Below are 23,351 nucleotides of genomic sequence, written 5' to 3'. Positions count from 1 at the left end.
CCTGCTTCAGGAATTTGCAATCTGCAGGTTGGGCGCAGGCCAAGTCCCAGACCTTGATGGCCATCCCAAAGTGGTCCTGGCCCCACAGGTAGCCATAGGCACCAAGGATTTGCCATTATTTTGGTTCAGAAAGCAATGTCACAATGAAAAGAAGAAAAACCTACAGAGCCTAAGTGCTTATATTAAAGGATGCTTCATTTCAAAGTCTTGCTTTTATGAGTCTATTTATGGACCATCTTTTGTATTATGCACATTCTGGGTTTCCAAGCAGTATCAAAAAGCAACTGGACTCTGACTCATCAACATGAGGTAAAATTTGCCTCAGATTATTTGAAGTTAACTGAAAACATATTTGACAAGAAAAAACAAAAAGCTACAACAACCCAATCCTTCAGTTTCTGTTTAATGTACTCTTTTGCCATTACTGTATCTTCAAACTTTCTCTTGATGGAAGGGGTCTGGCAGGCTTTAGAGAAGACGGGACGGGGGGCGGGGGTGGATCAAATTCACAACTTACTAACAATGTGATTTCTCTAAGCCTTGGTTTCTCAATCTGGTGATGAAAATATTTACCCTGAAAGGTTATAATGAGGATCAGGAGTAACCCACATAGAACACTTAGCAGAGAACCTGGTGCACAGCAGGTTCTCAGATGTATTTGATAAAGAGAGGTTGTGCACCATGAAGCACATAACCACACTAGCATGTGTGCATCATAATAATAAAGTTTCCAATCCCAAAAGGAAAAAAGACATTCCAACTTTGAACTAGTACAATAGACTCGTATGACAGCTTGTTTTCAGTTCCTGGCACAACATTTTAGAGTCTTTCACCCCCCACCCCCACCCCTGCTAAATTAGGAAAGAATGGGGCTCTCAAGTCATACTTAGGCCTGGGCAGATCACAGAGCATTGATGTGGCAATGTCAGGCCCGTGTGGGTCCTAATGGACCATATGGTCAAAAGCACCTAGCAAAGAAAGGGTCAAGAGAGAAAAGTATATGCCCAGATCAGAGAACATGCAGGGATTAGAATCAGTGGGCAGGAGTGTGGGACTAGAATAGTTGGCTAGTGAAGCGAGCAGGACATGACCTCATTGCCAGGAGGGAGGCTGGGGTCCCTTCTCAGTGCCCTTCACAATTGAATATCCTCAAGTCTGGGGCTCAAATCAAATGTGAACTCTGCAGAGGCTGGCAGGGAATGTAAAAAAAAAAAAATGAAGCTAGCTGTGTGGAAAGCAGAGGAGTGTGGGTAGAGGGTGCTTGTAGCTAAGTGGAGAGCCCCATACATTTTCCAAAGGGGGCAGCTGATATTCAGTCTCAGCCAGCATCTTGTGAGAATCAGTGCAAATGTGGTAGATCTGATTTTTCAGGAAAAGTTTCCAATCTGGATTTTAATGTGAAATTGCCCAATTTTTAAGTGTTGGCAACAAACTGAAAACTTCTTACAATACTGCAAAGGCCAAACAAAAGATATCCAGTGACTGTCAGTTTGTAACCTGTGCTAAGTAGTCAGAGTAACAAAATAAAAATACTCATTAGCCCAGCAATGACATTGTCATAGACTCCATCCAGTGGGGATGGCATGTGCTCAGCCTTCATGCCATGTGGTGTGTCTAGTCGTTCATTGGAGATCTAGGGGACACTACTGTAGCATTTTAGAGCCAGGATCACTCGTATGTTTCTTATTATACTCTTGATGTAAGAGGTGTTGATGGACAGTCTGGCCCAAAGGCAAGGCATCTCTCTCTCCCCTCTCTTGTCTTTCCTGTTCTTCCTTGGCTAGTTTCAGCCAAGCGTACACTGTTTCTCACTGCTGCCCCTCACATCCAGTCTTGTTTATTCTTGTTGAAAAAACCTTTCTCGTGGTGCTGTAGAGCTGTGCCCAGGGCTTGTAGTGAGCCCCATGGGGCCCACTCCCACCCCTATCCTACCCTGACGCATCTCTTCCGAAAGAACTCCCCAGGCAACCGCAGTCACTCTTGGAAAATCTCAGAAATAATCTAGTCCAGTGTTTTTCCCCAAGAGCTGGGGAAACAGAGGCCTGGAGAAGCCAAGTGATGTGCCCAGGGTCACAGAGCTGATCAGAGGCCAGCGGGAATTCCTTCTGTCATTCGGACCTCTCAGGAGAGTCCTTTGCTCTTATTTTGAGCACTCGGTGACCTAACTGTATAAGAGGTCACCAAAAATCATGAAAGGTGAGGCACTCCTGCTGGTTATGACATCTGAAACAACTTGTCATTCTTCAGCAGAGAAAGAAGTACTGACAAAATACTGCCATGGGAACCCCATTTGGACTGCCTACACTCCTCCTGCCATGGCATCCTCAGAGGTGAAGTAGTGTGGGCTTAATTTAATGAAATCTTCTAGGAAATCCCAGGGCAGATACTGTAAGGCTCTAAAGATCAGATTTTAGTATCACCACTCTCTGTTTGTTCTTTCTTTCTTTTTCTTAAACAGTCCACAGCCTGCTTCTGAAGGCATCTTAAAATCTATTATGGCTAAGGCAGGTATGAATAAACAAAGCGAGTCTGCTTTTGAGCAGGAGCGTGGTCCTCTGGTGCCTCCAAGCTTTAACCAGACCAGATATTCAGGGTATTTTAAGGATCCCCTGCCCTACTGCAGCACACACAGGCCTGGCCCCCAGCAGTTCAAAACACAACGTGGACCCTTCTTCTGATGACTTCCACACCCCCAGAAGTGTTTTGGGAGAAGTATGAATGCTGCCTTTGCAGGTTGCTGAGGGAGGTGAGTGAGCAAGAGACAGGCAAAGGGCATCCCCCAAAACCAAGGAAGGAGGCTGTTTATGAGAAGGCACAGCTGGCAGGGGTGGGGTTGAGTTGAGGGTGGGGGTTTGTGGGGTCGGTGGGTAACAGGCTTGGCCTGTATATACGATTTGAGTGACAGAGGCCTATCTTTTGGTCACCAGTTGAAAATACGCAATTGGGGAGCAGCAGAGATTCTGGATGTGGGTTTTCTTTATAAGACTGTGGGAATTCACCTTTTGGTAAAGGCTAAGGGGAATTATTAAATTGAAATCACCATTTCTCAAACATAGATTGTGACCTATTGGTGTGTCATAAAATGAGATTAGTGAGTGCACCCAGCATTGCCTTAAAAAAAATGAATTGATTAGACAATAATTGAATATAGCAGCATGCATTGCACGTAGTAAAAGCTCATATTACCTTGTGGAACTTTTGCCTGATACACACACACTTGTGATATCACATAGAGCTCTGAATCTGGTGTCAGGGAGCCTGGTCTCAAATCATGCGTGGTTCTGTCACTTCCCAGCTGTGCAAACAGGGCCGCTCACTTCTTTGCACATTATCTCTTCTGTAAAATGGAGATGATAATTTCATCATCAGTCTGTCGTGCTGATCGAGTATGGCAAGCTATGTAAAAATGTACTTGGACGATCTGGGGGCGAGGTAGGGCTATGTACACGTAAACTGTGAACTGTGTGTTGTGTTTTCAGGGGGCACACAAAGAAGTGAAAGCCACTGATCTAAGAAATGTGTGCCCTGACAAAGCTGCCTTCACTTAGGGCCCTAACTCTGGCTGGTGTCTAACAGAGAGCCTCCTAGTTTCTCCGGTATGGGCCATGCCGGGAGCAGGCCCCGTGCAGGTCTCCTTGCCCTTGTCTCCTGAACCCTCTGAGAGCTTTCTTACCACCCAGTGCTGGGCCCCAAAGGGTGGTGCTTAGCAGAGCCACAGAGCAAAGAGAGAGCAGTGCCTGGAGGGTGCTGAGACAGGCCCTTTACCAAGGGAGGAAGACCTACCTACCAAGCTCACACAGCTGAGGGCATTCACGCCACTTTTGTAAAACCAAAATTCAGCTCCAGGAGCTTCTGCTGGAGCTGAGCACGCCCTTCTCTCCCTTCCCCCTTTCTCTTCCAACCCCCTCCATCTCCCTTTGCCATTTTTCTCCCCTCCCCTCCTCCCACTTAACAGACTTCAGGCTCCCAAAAGACTTAATGAACTACAGCTTTCGTCTGTTTCAAGCATTTAGTCGTGACAGAAAGAATTACCCTTTTTGCCAGGAGAGGAAGAAACGCTTTAGTTATCAGCACAGCTGGCAAGAAGCCAGCCAGCCTCTGGAACAGTCTGTGGGGATTAGAATGCCAGAGGTAGACATTCCAGTCCAGGAGCACAACCATGCCATGCAAGAGCCAGGGCCAGCCTCCTCCAAACCCGACCCAGCAAAAAAGAAGCAGGCCCTACTTCTTGCCTTCCTTTCTAGCAAATGTGCCCAAGGGAAATGTGGTGCGGTCACACTCTTGTAGCTCAGCATCATGGCAGGTGGGATTGCAGGGCCGCCTGGTAAGCTTGTGGAGATTCGTGAAAATGAATTGTGACAAAATGAACAGTTCCTTATGAAGCACCTTTCTGCGCCAGCCCTGTGTGTGTGGAGAGGCCATCATGGAGTTCTTCCTGATGGGCAAGATGTGCAGGCCTTGCCAGCTGGGAGGAGGGGAGAGAGAATCCTATGCCTGATGGTCAGGCCCTCTTGGATTTCTCACTCTGCCTGGGCATGGTCCTGGGCATGGTCCCCTGGCACAGGTGAGGGGGTGGCGGTGAGAAGGACACGGGGGAGCCATGTCTGTTCAGAAGTATTCTTCAACAAGCTGTTCTCATATCCTGATGTTCCATAAGTTCAGTGATGTTCATAAGTGTCTTTTTGGTCATCCTTCTGAGCCACAGGCTTGAGACTCAGGAAGAGACATCACTGGGGTCACAAGTCACATAGCTCAAGCTGCCCCTATCCCACAAACACAGGAGAGGGCAGCCACTGGGATGGCATTTGTGGGGACAGCCGGAGAGCCTAATCTCATTACTTTCTCTGTCCCCTGAGCACAGTGGCCAGCGGCTAGCACACAGAAGGGCCGCAGTAACAAGTTGCTTTTAACTATTTCTAGCCATGGCACCTGCTTTTTGGGTGACCTCTGGCATGTCATTTCACCACTCTGAGCCTGTTTCCCATCTGTGAGGCAGGAATGATGATAATGAAACCTTGAAGTTTCTGTTAAGGATAAAATGAGATAACGCACATTGATGTACTACTGTGTGAGCTCGAGAGCACTACCAAATGCAGACCTCAAGGGTGTAGAGGCTGCTTCACAATGTGAAGCCAGGCCTAGCTGATGCCATGGTAGTGTTGTTTTGGTTGAAGTATATAAAGAAAATCCAGCTTCATTCAGACATGTAGATGGAGAAGGGAAGGATATTTTAATAGACTTTTCTGGTAATTATGGATATTTTTCTTTAATACTACACCAAAACTTGACAAGTAATAGTTTCTTAAAGGCTAGCTATGATGCCTTGCAATTGGAAACCATATACATAAACTTCATACGTACTCTGTTATATGAAAATCCATTGGTCTGTCTTGCACTTTGAATGGGTTTTTTTTACTCACGCATGACTTTGTAATATCCCACATTGGTCATTTGGAAAATATTGGTTCACTAAGTTATGTAGATCTTCCAAATGTTGACACTTTTCATTGTATGTTATCAAAAGAACACATTTGTTAATATCACCACCAATCTTAACAGAAAAATCTAAAAGTATTGGGAAACTGTCAACCCCACAGTAATAGATACAAGTTTCCCAAAATTCTATTTTCCTCAAAAGCCTGAATTTTTTCACTGGCAACAAACACCATTGGTTATTTCCTTTGACATGAAAGGCCTATTTTGTTCACTTCTTTTTTTTTTTTTTAAGATTTTATTTTTGAGCAATCAGTACACTCAACGTGGGGCTCAAACTCACAACCCTGAGATCAAGAGTTGCATGCTCTTCCAACTGAGCCAGCCAGGCTCCCTACTTTGTTCACTTCTGAGACAAAGTCTGCCAAATATCCAAGTGTGAATTATCATGGTTTTTCTGTCATTTGCTCTTTTAAGTAAAAACAGTGTTTCATGAAACAGTGGCTAATTCAGCTTGCAACTCTACCTCCTATGTGCTTGTTCTTGAGATAACCATCTTACTTTGGCACTCAGCCCAAGTGCTTTAAGTGTACCTACCATTTCATCACGCAAAATATTAAGCAGAAGTGTAACCAAAGGCTGAAATTTGATAAAAATTAATTTGTATTGCTTCATCAAGGATATTCTTAAGGGAAATCTGTGTTCCCCCCCTCCCCCCGAGAGCACACGGTGGTGAAGAATGCAATGATTACCAGTATAGTGTGGTACTCTTCTTCCCACTGCATTTCAGGTAAGATCCTGGTTCACTGTGTCATGGGCCGCAGCCGTTCAGCAACCCTGGTCCTGGCCTACCTGATGATTCACAAGAACATGACCCTGGTGGACGCCATTCAACAAGTGGCCAAGAACCGCTGTGTCCTACCCAACCGGGGCTTTCTGAAGCAGCTCCGGGAACTGGACAAGCAGCTGGTGCAGCAGAGGCGACAGGCCAAGCACAGTGACAACAGTGAGAAGGCTGGTGAGAAGGAGCCATAGCACCCCTAGCAGGGCACACAGAGAGACTCGGGAATGGAGAGGGAGGCTGAAATAGCCCTGCCCTGTGACCTGGGACAGTGAACCAAAGCTTGACTTCCTTCAATCTTAAACTTCTCAGGTGTATGCTGATGAATGGGGGGGGGGGGGGGGATTCAAATCTGCCTCCTGGATGAGGACTTGGCTTCATAGCAGAATGGGGCAGACTGCCTTCTCAGCAGAATTGGTTACAGATGAGCACACAGTTCTGCACAAAGGTGCCTGTATTTTATTATTATTATTATTATTGTCATTATTATTATTATTTTCTGGTAAGATGGAAGCAGAAAAGGATTGGAAAATACGTAGGCATTGTGCTGTGATTAAATGTTTGGCTTTGTCTGAAAGTCACATTCTTTTTTTTTTATGTTTATTTATTTTGAGAGAGAGAGAGAGAGAGAGAGAGTTCACACATGCAGGGGAGTGGCAGAGAGAGAGAGAGGGAGAGAGAGAATCCCAAGCAGCCTTCAGGCTTTCAGCACAGAGCCTGACACAGGGCTCAATTCCATGAACCGTGAGACCATGACCTGAGCCAAAATCAAGAGTCAGACGCTTAACCAACTGAGTCATTCAGGTGCCCCCGAAAGTCACATTCTTAAAAAATAATTGTAAAATATAAATTTATTTTTTAGCTGCAGAAAAGTGCCCGGGAGAGCTGTGTTACAGAAGAGTTTGCATAGCTTATTAGCAGGCCCCTTCTCTGGGGCATCTGTATTTCCTTATCATCTCCTGCATCCTCTTTTCCACAGAATCCCCAGGCTTGGATCACCACTCATAGATGCCGCTGTCTGCAACCTGCAGAGAGCAACTCATTTATTAGGGATAGGGCGGTGGGGGGGGGGGGGGGGTGCTGTCCTGAGTCCCGTACACTGGCCCCTGCCTTGTGCTCTTCTACCTTCCTCGGGAGCCAGGGCTTGCAGAATCCTAGCCAGAGCTGCCACCACCCAGAAAAATTCAACGAATTGTGGACAAGTTTAACTTTACAATTTTGGAAAAAAGAAGGGGGATATTCTTTAGGGAACTGGCACTTGGAGAAACTCCTTTCATTTTGATTCTAGTCAAAGCAACACAGGCTTGTTTTCAGTCATACCAGAAAGCATTTGCAAATGTGTTTGCTATGGAATGGGAGAACAAGGCAGCCAGGTGAGCTCAGGTGTGGAATTTCCCTGCCCCTGAGAGCTAAGCCAGGCGCCCTGCCTGTGTGATTTTCATTCTCGAGGAGAAAACAGCAGGAGACATCAAGCAGATAGAGATGGCTTCTGGAACCAGGAACCCTAAACTAGACAGAACCCAAAGAGAAATGCTGATGGAGATGCCAGAGGTCAAGGACCAGAAACGAAAACTGCCTGGAGAAAGCAAAAAGAGTGCGATAAATGCCTGTGGAAGAAAATATGAAAAGGGGCTTGGTCCTTCGATTTGGTTATGGTTTTCAGCAGAATGAAAGAGGAAGTTCTTGATGGAGGAAGGATAGTGTCGGGGGGCCCAGCAGCCTTGTAAAACTTCCCTGTGAGTTTAGGTGGGCTGCCCTGATTTTGTGCCACAGGAGAGGACTTGTGGCCTGGGCCCTTGGTGGCTGGGCCTGGCTTCCTGGGACTGCTCTGAGAGAGTCATCGTGGTCCAAGAGTAGTCAGGTCCTCATAAGGACTTGGATCTGAGTGTGAGGGGAGCCATACACAGGCTTGTGGGAAAGAGATATAGACCAAAAGGAGCTCTAGGGTCCCAGAGGCACCTACCTGGACTTTCCCATCACAGGATTCCAATAACCCACTCAAAACTCATTTATCTCCTAGGTCTAATATATTCCTTGTCTAGAAAGAAATTAGTATTTCCATTTTAATGAAATATTACATTTAATACATCATAATGACATACTTACATTTAAATGAATCCATTGTGGGATGTATGGTAGGATGAAATGCTGGTGTTCTCTTGAGCTTCTCTATACTTTCCTACATGGGCCCATCTCTTTGTGGGGCTGTGAGTCTTACTGAGGACAGCAGGAGCAGAGAACTTTAAAGTTGGAATTCTGGTCTCTGCAAGATGGCTCCTGGGGGCCAGAGGTGGGAGAAAGGAGGAACAGAAATTTTTGCAAAAGCATTTCAAGTCTTCAGAAATAAATTATTTATTTGGCCAATAAGTATTCATTGAGAACCTACCGCATGCCAAAAATTGGGTTAGGAAGCCAAAAGTAAAAACAAAAAGGCATGTTGTGATAAAGTGCAATGAGGCAAACAGGTATTGAGGTGAAGGACAATTGGGGATGGGGCGAAGACCTGAGGAGATGGGGTGAGCTGAGACTTGAAGGAGCACACCCTCCAAAGGGGGAGTCATTCTAGGCTGAGGAACAGAACAGCCCTGGTGAAAGCCCCAGGGTGGTAAAGAGGTATATTTTTGAGGAAACGCCCCTCAGTGAAGCTGGAGCCCATAGGTAGGGGGAAATTGGAAGACGTGGGTTATAGAAGCTAGATTCTATTTCAAGTGCAGAGAAAAGCCACCGAATGGTTTTAAGCAGGGGAATGGTATGACCTATGTTTTAAGGAGATCACTCTGGCTGAAGTATGGAGAATGGATTGTTGGGAATTAAGAAGGGAGGCAAGAAGACCAGACAGGAAGCTGTTGGAACCCTAGACAGGAGAGGATGGTGGCCTGGACTGAGACAGCCCCAGGGGACTACTACTCAAGATTATTTTGGAATTATCCTGGAGAGTCGACAGAACCTGATGAGAGGGCAAAGAAAAATGAAAGCTATTGATTCGGTTTCTTGCCTGAGTATGGAGATGAGGTTGACCAGGGCAGAAATGGGGGGAGAGGGCTGGAGATCACCAGTTACGTCTGTAAGACATACATAAAGTATCCCGTGTCATTGGACCTTGAATCTAGGAGCTCAGAGGAATGTTCACAACTGGAGGTGTAATTCTGGGTGTTATCTGTGCGTAGGTGGTGTTGGAACTCATTACCCTGGGTGAGATAATGAGAAAAGGAAGTCCCAGGCCTGAGTGCTTCAACATCAGTGTTTAGAGCTGGGCCTGGGTGGCAGAGGGAAAACCAGGAAAGAGTACAGAGAAGGAAGAAGAAAAACCAGGAGTGTGGAATTATGGACACCTGGGCACAGTTTCATAATTTAACAGTACTGGTAGTCTGAATGTTGACTGTACGCTGGAGACAATGCTTGCTTAAAACAAAGTAAAGTTTATTTGTATGGCACTTAATAGTTCCAGTAGCATCGTGAATTTTTTAGCTGAGCCTTGAAATCAGAGAGATGACAACTTACGGTCTTTTCAGAGTTACGTGTAGGAAGAAGAGCTGCCATTTGGAGAACCGGGTTTGTTTCAGCTTCCAAATGTTAGCTGAGTGAGTTTGGGCAATTAAGATAGGTTCTTTGAGCCCAATCTCCTCATCTGACACTGGAGACAATGGCCCCATTTCCTGCACAGGGTAGGCATGTGGATCACATGGGAAGGCTGTTTATGAAAGCTTGGTAACAGTATTGTGAGTCATCATTTCTGAAACAGAGTGTCGGCAAGGAAGGCCGATGCCTTCACACCTGGGTAGGCACCGCTTGAGCGATTCAAAAGAAAAGGTCGACAGCTGATGACCACTCAAGACTCTTATAAGGTAAATGAAAGAACAGATTACTGGGCTTAAAAAACATGGCTTGTTAATGAATCTCAACCTAATGGTGACTCCATTTCAGTTCTGATGAATCCAAGTTCCTGTTTTCCAGGATCCTTGGTGTCACAGTTTGGTCTGAATTGCTTTCTCTAGTGAGAATGGGTGAGTAAGGAAGAGTGTGCAGTGTTCTGAGGCCACCTCAGATCAGCAGTTTCTCTCCCCCAAGCCTTTCTGTTCTGCCCATGAATGCTGGAGATAGGGGCCAGCAGAGGGGGTCCTGTACCTGGATATGCTGCAGTCCCTTGGGAGCCTATGACACAAGGAGTCCCCAGTAGTGTTCTTGGATTCTGATCTGGTAGGTCTGGGGCAGTGACCAGAACTTGCCCACAAGCTCCCTGGAGGACTGTGAGGAAGGCAGGGTGTGGGGGTGATGGAACCCCAGTTTCACACAAACCACAGGGTGTGATTAGCAGGCCATGGCAAAAGGAAAACACAAGGGAATCTCAGTCCCAAAGGACCTCAACAGAAGAGGAAAGAGACTACATATGTGAAGGTTTCAAGATGGGGCCTGTGGAAGCTTCCATATGAGATTGTTAGCAGGCCTCCACCCCAGCTCTTAGGCTCAGGCAGCCTCTTGCCTGACAGGTGCACCCACTGGGCTGCTAAGATTGATGGCTACTCCCGAACTAGCAGCACACCATCACCTCTCTCTGAAGCTGGATTAGGTTTTCCTTCCCATTAGTTTCACTTCTTCCCTTTGTGACTAAAGCCCTTGCAGAAGTGTCTTTTCATGAGCTCTCCCTCAGCCACTACAGAGAATTCCCTCATGGACTGGGCATTTGTGGAAAGAAAGGACCTAAAGACAACGTCTTGCCAGACGCTAAACCCAGAACGCTTTGTAACTGTGAAGGAAACCTAGTAAGGGTGAGAGCGCAAAGCAAAACCCCATCGGGCCTCCTCCCTCTACAGTGTCCTGTGATCCTGGGGCATGTGCACTAGCCTGCCTTTTCGGTTTTATTCTGAGTCTACCTGAAAGTTTGTGTCTATGTCAGTACAACACTTGATTTGTGTTGAACCACTGATGGAAAAACGTTCTCCCTCTGCGCGATATAAAAGAAGTGACAGGAGAGTCGTGAGCACCCACATTTAGACACATTGGGAGCTTAATGGGCCAGTTCCCATGGATGCCAAGTGAGGCATTTATTTCTAGGCTAGAAGCTCAAATAATAAACTGTTTTAACAGTCAGACAGAAGTTTCTCTGAATGCCATAGAATAGTGTTTGTAAACAATGACTTTTTGGTTTTGGTCTAAACTTTAGACTCTAAAGAAAACATCCAATCATTCATTCACAAGAGCAAAACTTTCACACCTTTTTTTTTTTTTGAGATGATTTTTCAAACGTACAATCCCAAATGGGGTGTTTTGGTATTAACTTTTATAAAAATGAAGTTTGCTACCACTGTGCTAAGGCCCTGAGGGGTGTTTACACAGACTGTACAGATGAGGCAACTGAATATTTGTATAGGATCCCTTTGCAAATGAAGATCAAAGTCAAAAAGAAAAAAACAAATTCACTTTATTTTAAAGACAATGATTGGCATACAGAAGGTATGCACCAGCATAAAATAAACTTTCATGAAAAGCATTAAAATCCATTATAAATTAATTTATTAAATAGGTATTTGGTATATGTGATGGTTTTATTAGATATTACTCTTATTTATTGCCAACCCCCTCCCCCAAAGTCAAAACAAATCAGAAAATCTCATAACTCCAATTTACACTAAATAATTTATTTTCCCAAAATGTGTATGTGTTCTGAGATGTGACACATGATACAGTTCCATTGGTCATTCTCTATCAATCATAATATGACAGGACACAAGAGGCTAAAAATGGCTCATCATAATTTATTTTATGTTAAAATGTACAGCTTTTTTTTTGTTCGTTTTTTTTCTTCTTTTTTTTGAAGTGACTGACTAAAAAGAGAACAGATAAATACAAGAGTGTCGCTGGCTCCTATTTTATACAAGGATTACGCCTCTCCTGCTTGGCCCTTACAGTCACCCTGTACAGGTACAAAGGCTACAAAAAAGGAAGCAATATAAACAGACACAAATAACTTTTTTTTGCTTTTTTACATGCGATTTGTAAGCTTAGTTTGAGCTATTCACAAGCTACTTCTCTATTTTTCCTTAAAAAATAACTCCAATATTTTATAAAGATAGAAAAATCTACAGATGGAATGAAAATGTAAAGTTAGAGGCATTTCCATAAAATAGCAACTTTACACCAAATTCACTATTTTTTTTTAAATCCTGCCAAGTATTTGGACATATATGAAATGTTTCAAAACCTGACAGATAAACACTGAGATATGCTTCATTCAATAAACAGAAGTCTGCATTTATAAAACAGAAAGCTGCCTTTTTTCCCCAAAGAAATCTGTCACCAAAATGGAAAAGGGTCTCAACTTTACACCAAACATTTAGCAATAAAACCCCTTTTGACTAACCAAATGGGAATAGCTTTTATAGCTCTTTACAGTTTTATAATTAACAAAAATATAATTTTTTTTAAACCCTCAAATTAGGGCACCCTAATCAAGGCAAAAAACTTAAGAAATGGCTTACTGTTAGCACAACACTTGTACAGTACTACAAAATGCACTGTCACTAACAAAGACATTAGCGGCATGCTGAAGTGTCACCTTAAACAAAATATACAATAACTGAAATGCTAAAGGCATTTACATGGAGTGGACAGGGAAGAAAAAAAAAGTTCTAGGTTCAGTATTAAAACAGATAATTTGGTGGGGCGGGGCTTGATATCCACATCATTTCATGGAAGCAGGCACAACAAGTGGCTGCCTTCAAATTGTAGTCCAGAGAGGCCTTCCTTTGCAGAGAATTTCATATAAAAGTAACAGAAACAAAGATACCAAAAAAAGAAAAAGGAAAAAAAGAAAAACAACTCGTATAAGGCTTTCTGCTGCATACAGCTTTTTTTTTTTTTTTTTAAATAAATGGTGCCAACAAATGTTTTTGCATTCACACCAATTGCTGGTTTTGAAATCGTACTCTTCGAAGGTATTTGTGCAGATTCAATCCAATAGTGATGCCCAGGGGGATCTTGTGACTGCCCATGTTGCCTACCTTCTCATGTAGGACCCATTGAGAGACTGTTTGGACATGCCCGTGTTCATGTAGCCGTGATGTCCGGGGGCCGTGTACATCATGTTACCATGGGGCGGGGTCTGCATTGGCTGCTGGGCATATGGCTGGGTTCCCATCATGCCCATCTGCATCTGCATAGGGTATTGGGGTGTTTGATTCATGTAGCCATGATTGCTGTGGTAGCCGCTGTTCATCATCGGCTGGGACATGCTGTACCCATTCATGGCATTGAGAGTATTCATGTTCATGTTCACAGAGTTGACATTGTAGGCTGGGGCTGGCATCAGGTTCACACTCATGTTCATGCCTCTCTGCATCGTTAAAGTCCGTGCAGGACCCTGCATGGCTACAGTCTGGGAGCGCCCATAGATCTGAGACTGATGGGTGGCAGCGGCTGGTGACAGAGATGCCGATTTGGTTCTCATGGAGACGTGGCCCTTGCTGGCAATCTGGGTTTGCAGTCTTTGGCTGTGAGAGATGCCAATGTTTGATGCAGCCATGTTCCGTTGCAAAAGAGGCGGTGGCAGATTCATCGGAGGAGGAGTCAGGTTGGGGGGTGGGGTCATTGTAGCTTGTGCTTGGGGTCCCCCAGGGACAGAGTGCGGAGACTGAGAAAGCTGGACAAGCCCTGTGTTACTTAATGGTGTGGACAAAGAGGCACTGTTTGCATAGGAAGTTACAGCAGCGGAATGGCTGTAAGGCAATGAATGATCAATAAGTGTATTAGTTAACTGCTGTAGTTTGGCAAGGCTGAAGGTGGCTGATGGCTGTGGGTAATGCCCAGCCCCAAAATCACTCTGACCCATTCGTTCATATAAGCCAATGTTGGCGTTGCCAGTCTCAGGGATGTCGGCCAGCTGCATCGGTGGGGTGAAGTTAGCGGCCATGCTACACTGAGCCAGCTGCTGGCTGCTGCTCGGAGGCCTCTCCACCACACAGCCTTGAGGAGACTTGACGCTGCAGGTTGGGGGAGAACTGATGCTGGTTTGCTGCAGCATGCTGCAGCTCCCGCTGATGTTGGACATCTGCTGGGTGACAGCACAGCTGCTCTGTGTCAGATTGCTAGAGGTGAGGTTGCTATAGGAGCAGCTGTTCTGTGAAGAGCCATTTCCGCAAATGCTGCCGCCCATAGTAGAATCATAGCTACTAGGGTTCTCGTAGTTCTCGGTTGTGCTCTCGATACTGCCCAGGTCACTAAATCCACTGTCCACGACTTGCTGGGAATGATCTGAAACTGACGGGACATCCATCATCGGACTGGTTTCCATGTTTTGCAAAGACGGCACGGAGATGGCACTTTGATCCGGGCTGATTTGGGCATAGCTGTTTTCCAGGGCAGGGACACTTGGGCTGTTGACAGAACGTACTGACTGGCCAGGATGGGAATGGACGGATGAAACTGGGCTACTGTGGTCTGACTGCTGGCAATCATCTAGAGTGGCGGCTATCTGTGGGCTTTGGTCTGCATGGGTGTAGTTTTGTAGGCTTCTGCAGGCCTCTTGAGTCTCAGCACAATCCTGAAAAGTGTCGTCCTGTTCACTATTCTCCTGGGTCAAAGATTGAACTGCCTGAACGGTCTCAGAGTCAATTTCCATGGCTGTCGTGTTTCTCTCTTTGAACTCAGAATCCACTTCTTTGCCACTCTTTTGGTCCTGCTTCTGTGCCTGTTCTTCTGGGGATTCCTCATCAGATTCAGGTGCAGCTTTAGTGTCTCCAGAAAGCTCCTTAGGTTCACTGTTACACGCAGCTGCAAGGTCAACGCCACACTCCATTAGGACCTCTGAGTTCGAATGACTAGGCTGGACACTAAGGTCTAAAAAAGCCTCCTGGTTTTCTAGTACTTCTTTAAAGGATTCTCTTGGGCGTTCTTCCTTCTCTGCTTCGCCACACTCCATGTGACTGTCATCTTCATCATCTGCATCATGACCCTCATTGTGAGATGGCTCTTCATCCTCTTCCTCCTCCTCTTCATGATCATCCAGAGGAACAGGGTCTTCTTTGTCCGTGAAGACTTCTGGTTCCTCTTTTTCCTGATTTTTAGCACCACCTGGGTCTTTTTCTACATTTTCTTCTTCTTCCTCCTCTTCCTCTTCTTCCTCCTCCTCTTCTTCCTCCTCGGGTTTGATTAGATCATCTTCTGGTTTTTCACCTGGTGATTTATTTGGACTTATCGGTGCACATGTTTCATCCCTTGTGTTTTCATCCCGAGGCAGCAGGGGTTCCACGGCTTCCTTGACTTCCTCCTCAATCCTGGTGGGAGTGGGGCTGGTTTTGCCTTCTGGAGTCTCCTTCTGTTCTTCTACTGTTATCTGGTCATCAGGTTCCATGGGTGTTTCTGGCGGGGTGTACAAGTTCAGTTTAAATCCGGTCTTCCTCTCTTTGTTTGGCCTCCACTTAGATAGACTACGTTTTGTTCCTTTTGGCCACACTTGTTTGCACTTTAGAGGTTCAAGATTGTCTCTACTGCCTTCTTTCAAGTTATCTGTATCATCATCCATATTGTCTTAGTGAGGAGACAGAGAGAAACGAGAGGAAGAAAAACAAAGTCTTAGAAAGCATAACCTTGAACAACTTGAATTCATTCTTTTCAATTAATCAGTAAACACTGCTTTTGATTTCAAGAGTCGATAATAAAGACATAATCAAAACGAATACAGAATCATATTATGCTATAAACCGAGTAAACAGTCCAGGTCTGGGAAAGTAATATGTCTTGTATATTCCCTCTCTCCCCTTCCCTCCCGACCTCCGACAGAAAGTTGTGCTTTTTATAGAAGGCACACGGATACAGACAACTATAATACTCTTATTTGAGTTTAACAAATAAGACATTCTCTGATGTAAAAGCCTGGAATTCATTCCACAATGTAAAATGAATAGAAGCCTAACTCACATATCTGTCCTGAGAAAGTAAATTTCTGTTTGTGGACATTTACTAGATTTAAATGATCTCGAATGACATTATTTACTTTGATTTGAATGTTCTCTCTGACATAAGAATAAACTGTGTACCTCCGAAACAAATGAAGACATAACTCCAAAATACAAATGTATCTGTTATCTATACTAGAGGATCATCATTTTTGCATGATACAAATTATGATGTAGTTACCATGAAACAATTGGATATTTAAACAACTGGCATTCTTTTTATCACTAATTCTGTCCACATTGTATTTTGATCAATTTGTTGCTCAAATGTAAGGTTTGAATATTAAAGTAAATAAGAAACAAACCAAAACTGTCATGTTCATTTTAACTCAGCTAATATTATTTTTACTGTACCTTTACACACATATGAATATAAACCAATTTGTAAGTATATTTGTAGAAATATAAGCAAGCAAACAAATAAATAGATGAATAAATGCAAATATAAAATACCTAAGTCTTCATGAGACCTTTAGAAAGTTAAAGCTCAAACTCATCTCCTGGAGGAGTCAATGTAAAGGAAAAGCTTTACAAAGAAAAACAGCCTTATTACAAACATTACTGTGGAGAACAAACAGAAGATTTTACATTCAATATGGAACAGAGATCTTTTTTTGTCAGAATGGAGGGATTTCTAATCCAGTCAGTGCAGAGCAGGGTAAGCCTTAGCTCATTTAGGTAATAAAAGGATTACCCATAAACTTACCTGTAAGTACTACATTCAAATTGGCTACCTGAGAACACATAAGTGATGTACAGGGATTCCTTCAGAAATTCAAAGTACAACACCCAATTAACAGTCACCGCAAGATGCTCAAATGATTTCATTTCTATTCACAGTAATAACCATGCCAGTGCCCCTGGAGTCCACATGTTACTGGACCTACAGCTTTTGTAGGAACACCTCTCTAAATCAGAAGATGAGTTTTCTGATGATTAATTTTTTAAGAAAGAAGATCTTGAAAGGAATCAGAAGTAATATGGCCACTTAGGATTTTAAAGACAAATGGCACAAAGTGGAGAATAAAAGGTAGTGATGATTCATTTACAGGCTCCTGAGAAGGGAGTTAAGAACTGGAAATAAGGCTCAATGTCCACACAAAAAATGGTGTCTTGCTATAGTTTGTTGTTGTTGTTGTTTGTTTGTTTAAAGAAATGGGGTGGCGGAGGGGGGGGAAGGCTTGAGATTCTTTATACCCCGGGCAAGATGTTATTCCCTCAGGACACTACTGTATGTAGTAATAGTATACCTATCAATTATAAAAGTCAGGAAGATGCTTGCTCATGCCCTTAAAGTTGTGACTTTTCAAAAGCAAGAGAGATACATGCAGTTCCCAAAGAAATGAGATGGCCTCTTCCTAGATGGAAGAGATGTTGGAATAAGTTTTTAAATACAGTCATTTCAGCTGTAGAGTGGATAGATTGCCCCACAAATCCTCATGATTCAGCTGGGAGCTTAAGTTCCCAGCCCAAAAGGCAAGGAATGGTTGCTTTTAAACTGGATATCAAAGTTGATTCACTGGTGTTAGTATTTGTTTTTAGAGGATGGGGTGGGGTATCTCTGCCAACAGCAAATTTTGAATTAGTAATTGAAAAGGAAGGACAATTTCCTGATTTCTACATTATCCTATATTATCAAAGCTAATACTGATGGTGTGGGTGAGTTGAAATGATTCTTGATAATAATATATCCTAAGACACCACTAATTATAAGATGTGCCATCGATTTTTTATAGGAAAAAAGAAATTATTGCATTCAGTGCTCACAGTAATATAAGCCCTGATTCTGGAAATACTTAATGTGAAAAAAAGTACTTAGTAGAATCAAGGAGACGCAGTGTATTTCTTACTGAGAGACTTCAAAGTTTTTGAGGACAAGCCAATTTCTAAGATGAACCCACCTAGAGGAATGTTCTGGCCTTAGAAGTTGTTTAAAATAAAATTCAATTCCAGGAAGAAGGGATAGAACCTTTTATGAATGAGAATAGACAGATGAGCACTTATTCCTGGTGGGTCGACACAACCTCAGAGATGCCTTTGGGTATAACTTCAGGTGCCTGCCTTTTGGCAGTAACACACAAGATATTCACAAGGATAAGATTTTTATAAATCTTCCACTTACTTCTACAGGGGTCAGCATTCTTAAAACAATGATTGTCTTTTTCTTCCTCTTCCTCTGTTTTTCTTTTCTTCCCAGGCTGATGTTGGAATGCTTTTCTCAGGACTGGCTTCCCTCCATCTTCCTCCACTTCAATCTCACAGGTAGGCTCCAGGTGCGGCATTGGCCTCTCTTCATCCGAGTTGTCAAAGGGCTCATTCAGTACTTCTGTCGTCTCGGAAATGGTCTCAGTTGTTACACTGCTGTTGATCCTCCTGCGTTTACGACCCCTTTTCTTCTTTAGTACAAAAGGCCGCTGAAATTAATTCCAAACAATACATAAGAGCTCATGAGAAATTAAATGGTTGAGTTGATATGCAGCAAACATGTACTGAAGGCAGGTCTCAGAATCTTACACGTAAAGACTTCTGTAATGCCTTTGTACTTAACCTTCCATTTGATGTTTAACATCCCTCTCGGGCTCCAACTACACAGGCAAGTGTTTTCCAAATAAAACAGTTGTTTACTCAAGAAGATGCTTTGAGAGGGAACATCACTGCAGCTGAACTGTAGACTTTAAAAAGCTAAGGTTTGCTTTTCTAGAATATATTTTCCTATGGTACTTGCAGACTTCAATATTCTACATTATAGCTATTAAGTCCTCATGGACACAGATGTTTCCATAAATGTTGCAATAACCAACTAGCCACTGGGTCACTCATTTAATACTTGATAACTGTTCAAGGAGCACCTTCTCTATGCAAAATGCTACAGGAAGTTTGATGGCATACAAGGTTAACCTAATTGTTCCCTATTTCATAAGACTTCAGGAACAATGAAAAGGGAAGAAGATAGGGTACTAGAAGAAAGGATTATTTAATGTTTAAAATGTTAAGACAGTCATGTATTGGTGACTACAGGGATGTCAGCAACTGACAACTTTATAAAGTATTTTATTATACAAGGCATCTAAAAAATTAAAAGACATGTGAAATCTGTCCTATTTATAGAAGATACGAAAAATTTTTTTCTGATTGTACTACAGGTTGGTAGCAATTATAAAATACTTTTGCCCATGCAAAAAAGCATTTAATGAAACAAAATTAAAATATAGGAATAACAGATTTGCTGCTTAAATGGAATGTGTCAATAGTGGGCCTGAAAAATTATTTAAAATATATTGCAAAGAAGGTTCAATATGCTTGGTTAAAACTCAAACTCTTACGGTGCCTGGGTGGCTCAGTCAGTTAAGTGTCCCGACTCTTGATTTCGGCTCAGGTCATGATCTCATGCACGGTTCATGAGATTGAGCCCCATGCACTGGACATGGAGCCTACTTGAGATTCTTTCCTTCTCTCTATGCCCCTCCCTTGCTCACATATTCTGTCTCTCTCTTTCTCTCTAAAGAACAACAACAACAACAACAACAAAAACTCAAAGTCTAAGTAAACTGTATCCAAGAATTACTGTTGCTCACATTAACTCTCTGAATGTTCACGTATAAACCTGATAATCATATTCTGTAATTAACATTTATGGTTATTAACACTCCCAGTTGGCCTGCCCTCCCTAACTCACTAATTTTCCCAAACGTGAGTACAACCAATGTAAAGAACTAGTTTTATTTAGTTTTTTAATGTTTGTTTATTTTTGAGACAGACACAGAGCGTGAGCAGGGGAGGGGCAGAGAGAGACAGGGAGACACAGAATCTGAAGCTGGCTCCAGGCTCTGAGCTGTCAGCACAGAGCCTGATGCGGGGCTTGAACACATGAACTGCAAGATCATGACCCAAGCCGAAAAGTCAGACGCTTAACTGACTGAGCCACCCAGGCACCCCAAAGAACTAGTTTTCTTTAAATTGAATCAATTTATATGATGGGAGTCCATATCGTACCTTGGATAATCCTGGTTTTGTTGTTTTTAAAACAGATTTCTTTTGTAGTATACATAATACCTGAATACATTTGTCTGGTAAGAAATCCAAGATTACTCACAAGTCTAAAGTTTACTTTATGGAGAGCTCTTTTCTACCCCTTCCCCACAGCTGCCCTTCCATTAAAAGGCTATCAGGCTTAGAAGAAAGCGCACCAAGCTGGGATTTACAACAGCAGGTTCTTTGACGCACAGTACATAGGATGGCCTTGGGGCGGAGCTGCCACTTGTGTTATTTCTGTAAGTCTTAGCTATACTAATAATATCTGGTTCCTTACTATGTCACAGATAGATACTGAAGACAAAAATATCAGATCTGGGTTAAACAATCACCTAAAGACAAGATCAATTTTTTACCTTGTGCACAAGGTATATCTACAGTGACCACCAGGCTATGAGAAATTGTGTACTTGGCCACCAATGCAAAACATCAGCATCAGTATGGAGAGCCTGAAGTACCTTCTAACAATTCTATGCGAAGAACAAGAAAAATATTAATATTTTTCTGATAATATTTTTCTTGTTCTTCGCATAGAATTGTTAGAATATTATAATATAAGGTTATTTATCTACATAATATAGAATAAATTTATTTACATCTATATAATATAAAATAATATAATCTATATAATATAGAATATTACAATAAATAATATTATCAGGAGTGCTGGGGTTGGAGTCTGAGCACTCAACTGGTCCTAGCTCCATCTCTGTGGAGCTGTATGACCTTGGACAAGTCTCCTAGCCTTCCTAGGCTTTGGTGTTTTCATCAAAACACGCTGAAGGGTGGTTGAAGTGCTCTCCAGGGTCCTTTTCTGTTCGCATAGCCTGACTTCTCTAGTCCCACAAACCAGCAGGTGGCAGTAACTACTAGACTAGGAAGCCCGCCTGTCCCCACTTTAACAAAACAGCACTAACCTCAAAAAGTAAACACAATCATGACTGTAAGATAAAGGATGATGATATATGATCAGCAGGACTGAATACAAACAGACTACTTCTAAAGAATAGAGAGTGAAACAAATACTAATAGAATGTTTGCAATGACAAATAAGATTTGATTGAAACTGACTCACTGAAAATCTAAACACATACCTTTCTCTTTATAGCAACTGATTGTGGTTTAGTCAATCTTGGAGGAGAACTCTGAATATTTTCTTCTTCCTCCTCCTCTTCCTCCTCTTCCTCTTCTTCCTCCTCCTCTTCCTCCTCCTCTTCCTCTTCCTCCTCTTCCTCCTCTTCCTCTTCCTCTTCCTCCTCCTCCTCCTCCTCCTCCTCCTCCTCCTCCTCTTCCTCTTCACTGCTCTCTTTAGACAGCTCCATAAGCTGCCCTCGCTCCCCTGCCACTGGCCGGCTCTCCGGGGAATGCAAATATTTATTTTTCGATTGTACTTTTGCAGGTGATTGCCTACTGTTCGCTCTAGAGGACAGGATTTCTTGCTCCTCCTTTTCCCAGCAGCTAGCTTGTTCCATTAGCCGCTCGGCCTAAGGGCGGGGGGGGGGGGGGGGGGGGGGGGGGAGGGTAAAAATGGTGGGCCAGTGAAAGGGCAGTTAAGACACAGCCTCTAAGGATCAAAGGCAAAGGATCTCTTAAGTTGTTTCTGAACAGAACAGTCAGCCAGCCAAGCAACATTCCAGCTGCATCATCTCAGGACTCTTTTGCATCAGTTAGGATAACAAATCAAAGAAGATTGGGTTTCATGGGATATTTAGCAGTATTAATGATGCAGCGAATTGATTTGAGTCCTTTATCACTACATTACATGCTCACTGGCATGGAGCACTTTAAGCAAGTTCATAAACACAAAGAATCGATTGACATTGCAGCCTTGGAGCTCAGCACCAAATGTGATCTGATTACATGCTGTCAGTAGTGAAAAATGCTGCTTTGTGATCAATGATAAATGTTTCATTTTTCATACTCAATTCAATAAAATTATCATGTCTTACCATGCAACCTCAGTTAGGATAAATTAGTGCCATATCATTTCACAAGCTCTTTCTACATAACCAAGCCTTTGACAACGATGTTAATGACTTTCTCAGCCTAAGAATGCTGCAGGAGTGAAGTCACACAACTTAGGCAGACGAAGTCAATCATTACCTCTTTCTCAGCTTCTCGCTCTTCTTCAGAAACTGCAGCATTAGAAATTAAAATTGGGGTCCATCTTAGACTCTCTGGATCAAGTTCATTGGTCCGGGAACAGGTTTTCAGCTTTTCCATGTGGCCGAGTATCAACTTTTCCCTTCTAATGATGACAAATCTGTAATGTGATAAGGCAGAACAAAGTGCAATCAAAAGCTGAAATTTCATTTCACCTACACACGTTGACAAATGCTACTAGGTTAGGAAAAATCAGAGAGCTCATCAATGAAAAAATATAGCAAATTGAAATCTGACCAGCAAAACAGTATCATTTCCTGTTTTCTGTTTAGGAGAAAGGTTTTGATAACACCTTTGGGGGAACCTCTTATCTTAAACTGGAATGAGGCCACCTAACTCCTGGGACACTTTCTGGTATAAGATGCTTGAGAGGCAGCCAGTGATGCCCTGGCATCGGTACTCACCTGCCATCCCTCTTGTCAATCATATGGAGGTGCTGCAGAGTGGTGGCAATGTCATGTGGGCACATGCCTGTAGCTCTGCTGATCGCCTTGATGCTGATGTGCCTCTCCTGGTGGTGGTAGAGATATTCTAAGATGACACTTTTCCAATAGGCCAGGTAGGAGAGACGGCCCAGATCGGAGAGTGGCTTTTCAGGAGACCCTGCTTGGCCTTCTCTTCTAGAAAGCAAATAGCCTAGGGCAGAAAAAGCCAAAGATGACTTCACTGTGGTGTTTTTAGACATTGGGATAGGGGCCCCTCAAAATAATATAAGTAGCAATTAAGGTAAAAACATCACATCAAACTTTATGTATGCAGTCTCTTCCCAGTTATAGTGATTTGATCTCCATGAAGTTTATGCTTATGAATCCTTTACAGTAGCACTGTAAGTCAATTCACATTGCTAGAGGCTGCATTTCAAATATACGTCATGGCATATTTAACAAAGCTAAGGTTGAGGACGTTACTTCTGATAAATTTCAACATCCAAG

The 23,351-nt window shown here is 43.1% G+C and overlaps 2 protein-coding genes across 9 annotated transcripts in view; one reads left to right on the top strand and one right to left on the bottom strand.

Annotated features, from left to right (window-relative positions):
* DUSP29 (dual specificity phosphatase 29) overlaps nucleotides 1–6,851 on the top strand; it is a 35,476-nt gene extending 28,625 nt beyond the window's left edge. For all 3 annotated transcript variants that reach the window (XM_058696755.1, XM_058696756.1, XM_058696758.1), the window contains one exon: nucleotides 6,224–6,851. In XM_058696755.1, the coding sequence (XP_058552738.1) occupies nucleotides 6,224–6,468 (245 nt within the window). In that variant the 3' untranslated portion in view covers nucleotides 6,469–6,851. The remainder of the gene's footprint in view (nucleotides 1–6,223) is intronic.
* A 4,824-nt stretch (nucleotides 6,852–11,675) lies between these two features.
* KAT6B (lysine acetyltransferase 6B) overlaps nucleotides 11,676–23,351 on the bottom strand; it is a 191,207-nt gene continuing 179,531 nt past the window's right edge. For all 6 annotated transcript variants that reach the window (XM_058698350.1, XM_058698349.1, XM_058698348.1 and 3 more), the window contains 5 exons: nucleotides 22,824–23,055; nucleotides 22,360–22,519; nucleotides 21,351–21,740; nucleotides 18,347–18,638; nucleotides 11,676–15,796 (listed from right to left, as the gene is read on the bottom strand). In XM_058698350.1, the coding sequence (XP_058554333.1) occupies nucleotides 13,269–15,796; nucleotides 18,347–18,638; nucleotides 21,351–21,740; nucleotides 22,360–22,519; nucleotides 22,824–23,055 (3,602 nt within the window). In that variant the 3' untranslated portion in view covers nucleotides 11,676–13,268. The remainder of the gene's footprint in view (nucleotides 15,797–18,346; nucleotides 18,639–21,350; nucleotides 21,741–22,359; nucleotides 22,520–22,823; nucleotides 23,056–23,351) is intronic.

Source organism: Neofelis nebulosa, chromosome 13, assembly GCF_028018385.1.
Source record: "Neofelis nebulosa isolate mNeoNeb1 chromosome 13, mNeoNeb1.pri, whole genome shotgun sequence".
NCBI classification, from domain to species: Eukaryota; Metazoa; Chordata; class Mammalia; order Carnivora; family Felidae; genus Neofelis; species Neofelis nebulosa.
The sequence above is the reverse complement of the archived record's forward strand: the minus strand, read 5'-3'. Positions and strand labels throughout refer to the sequence as shown.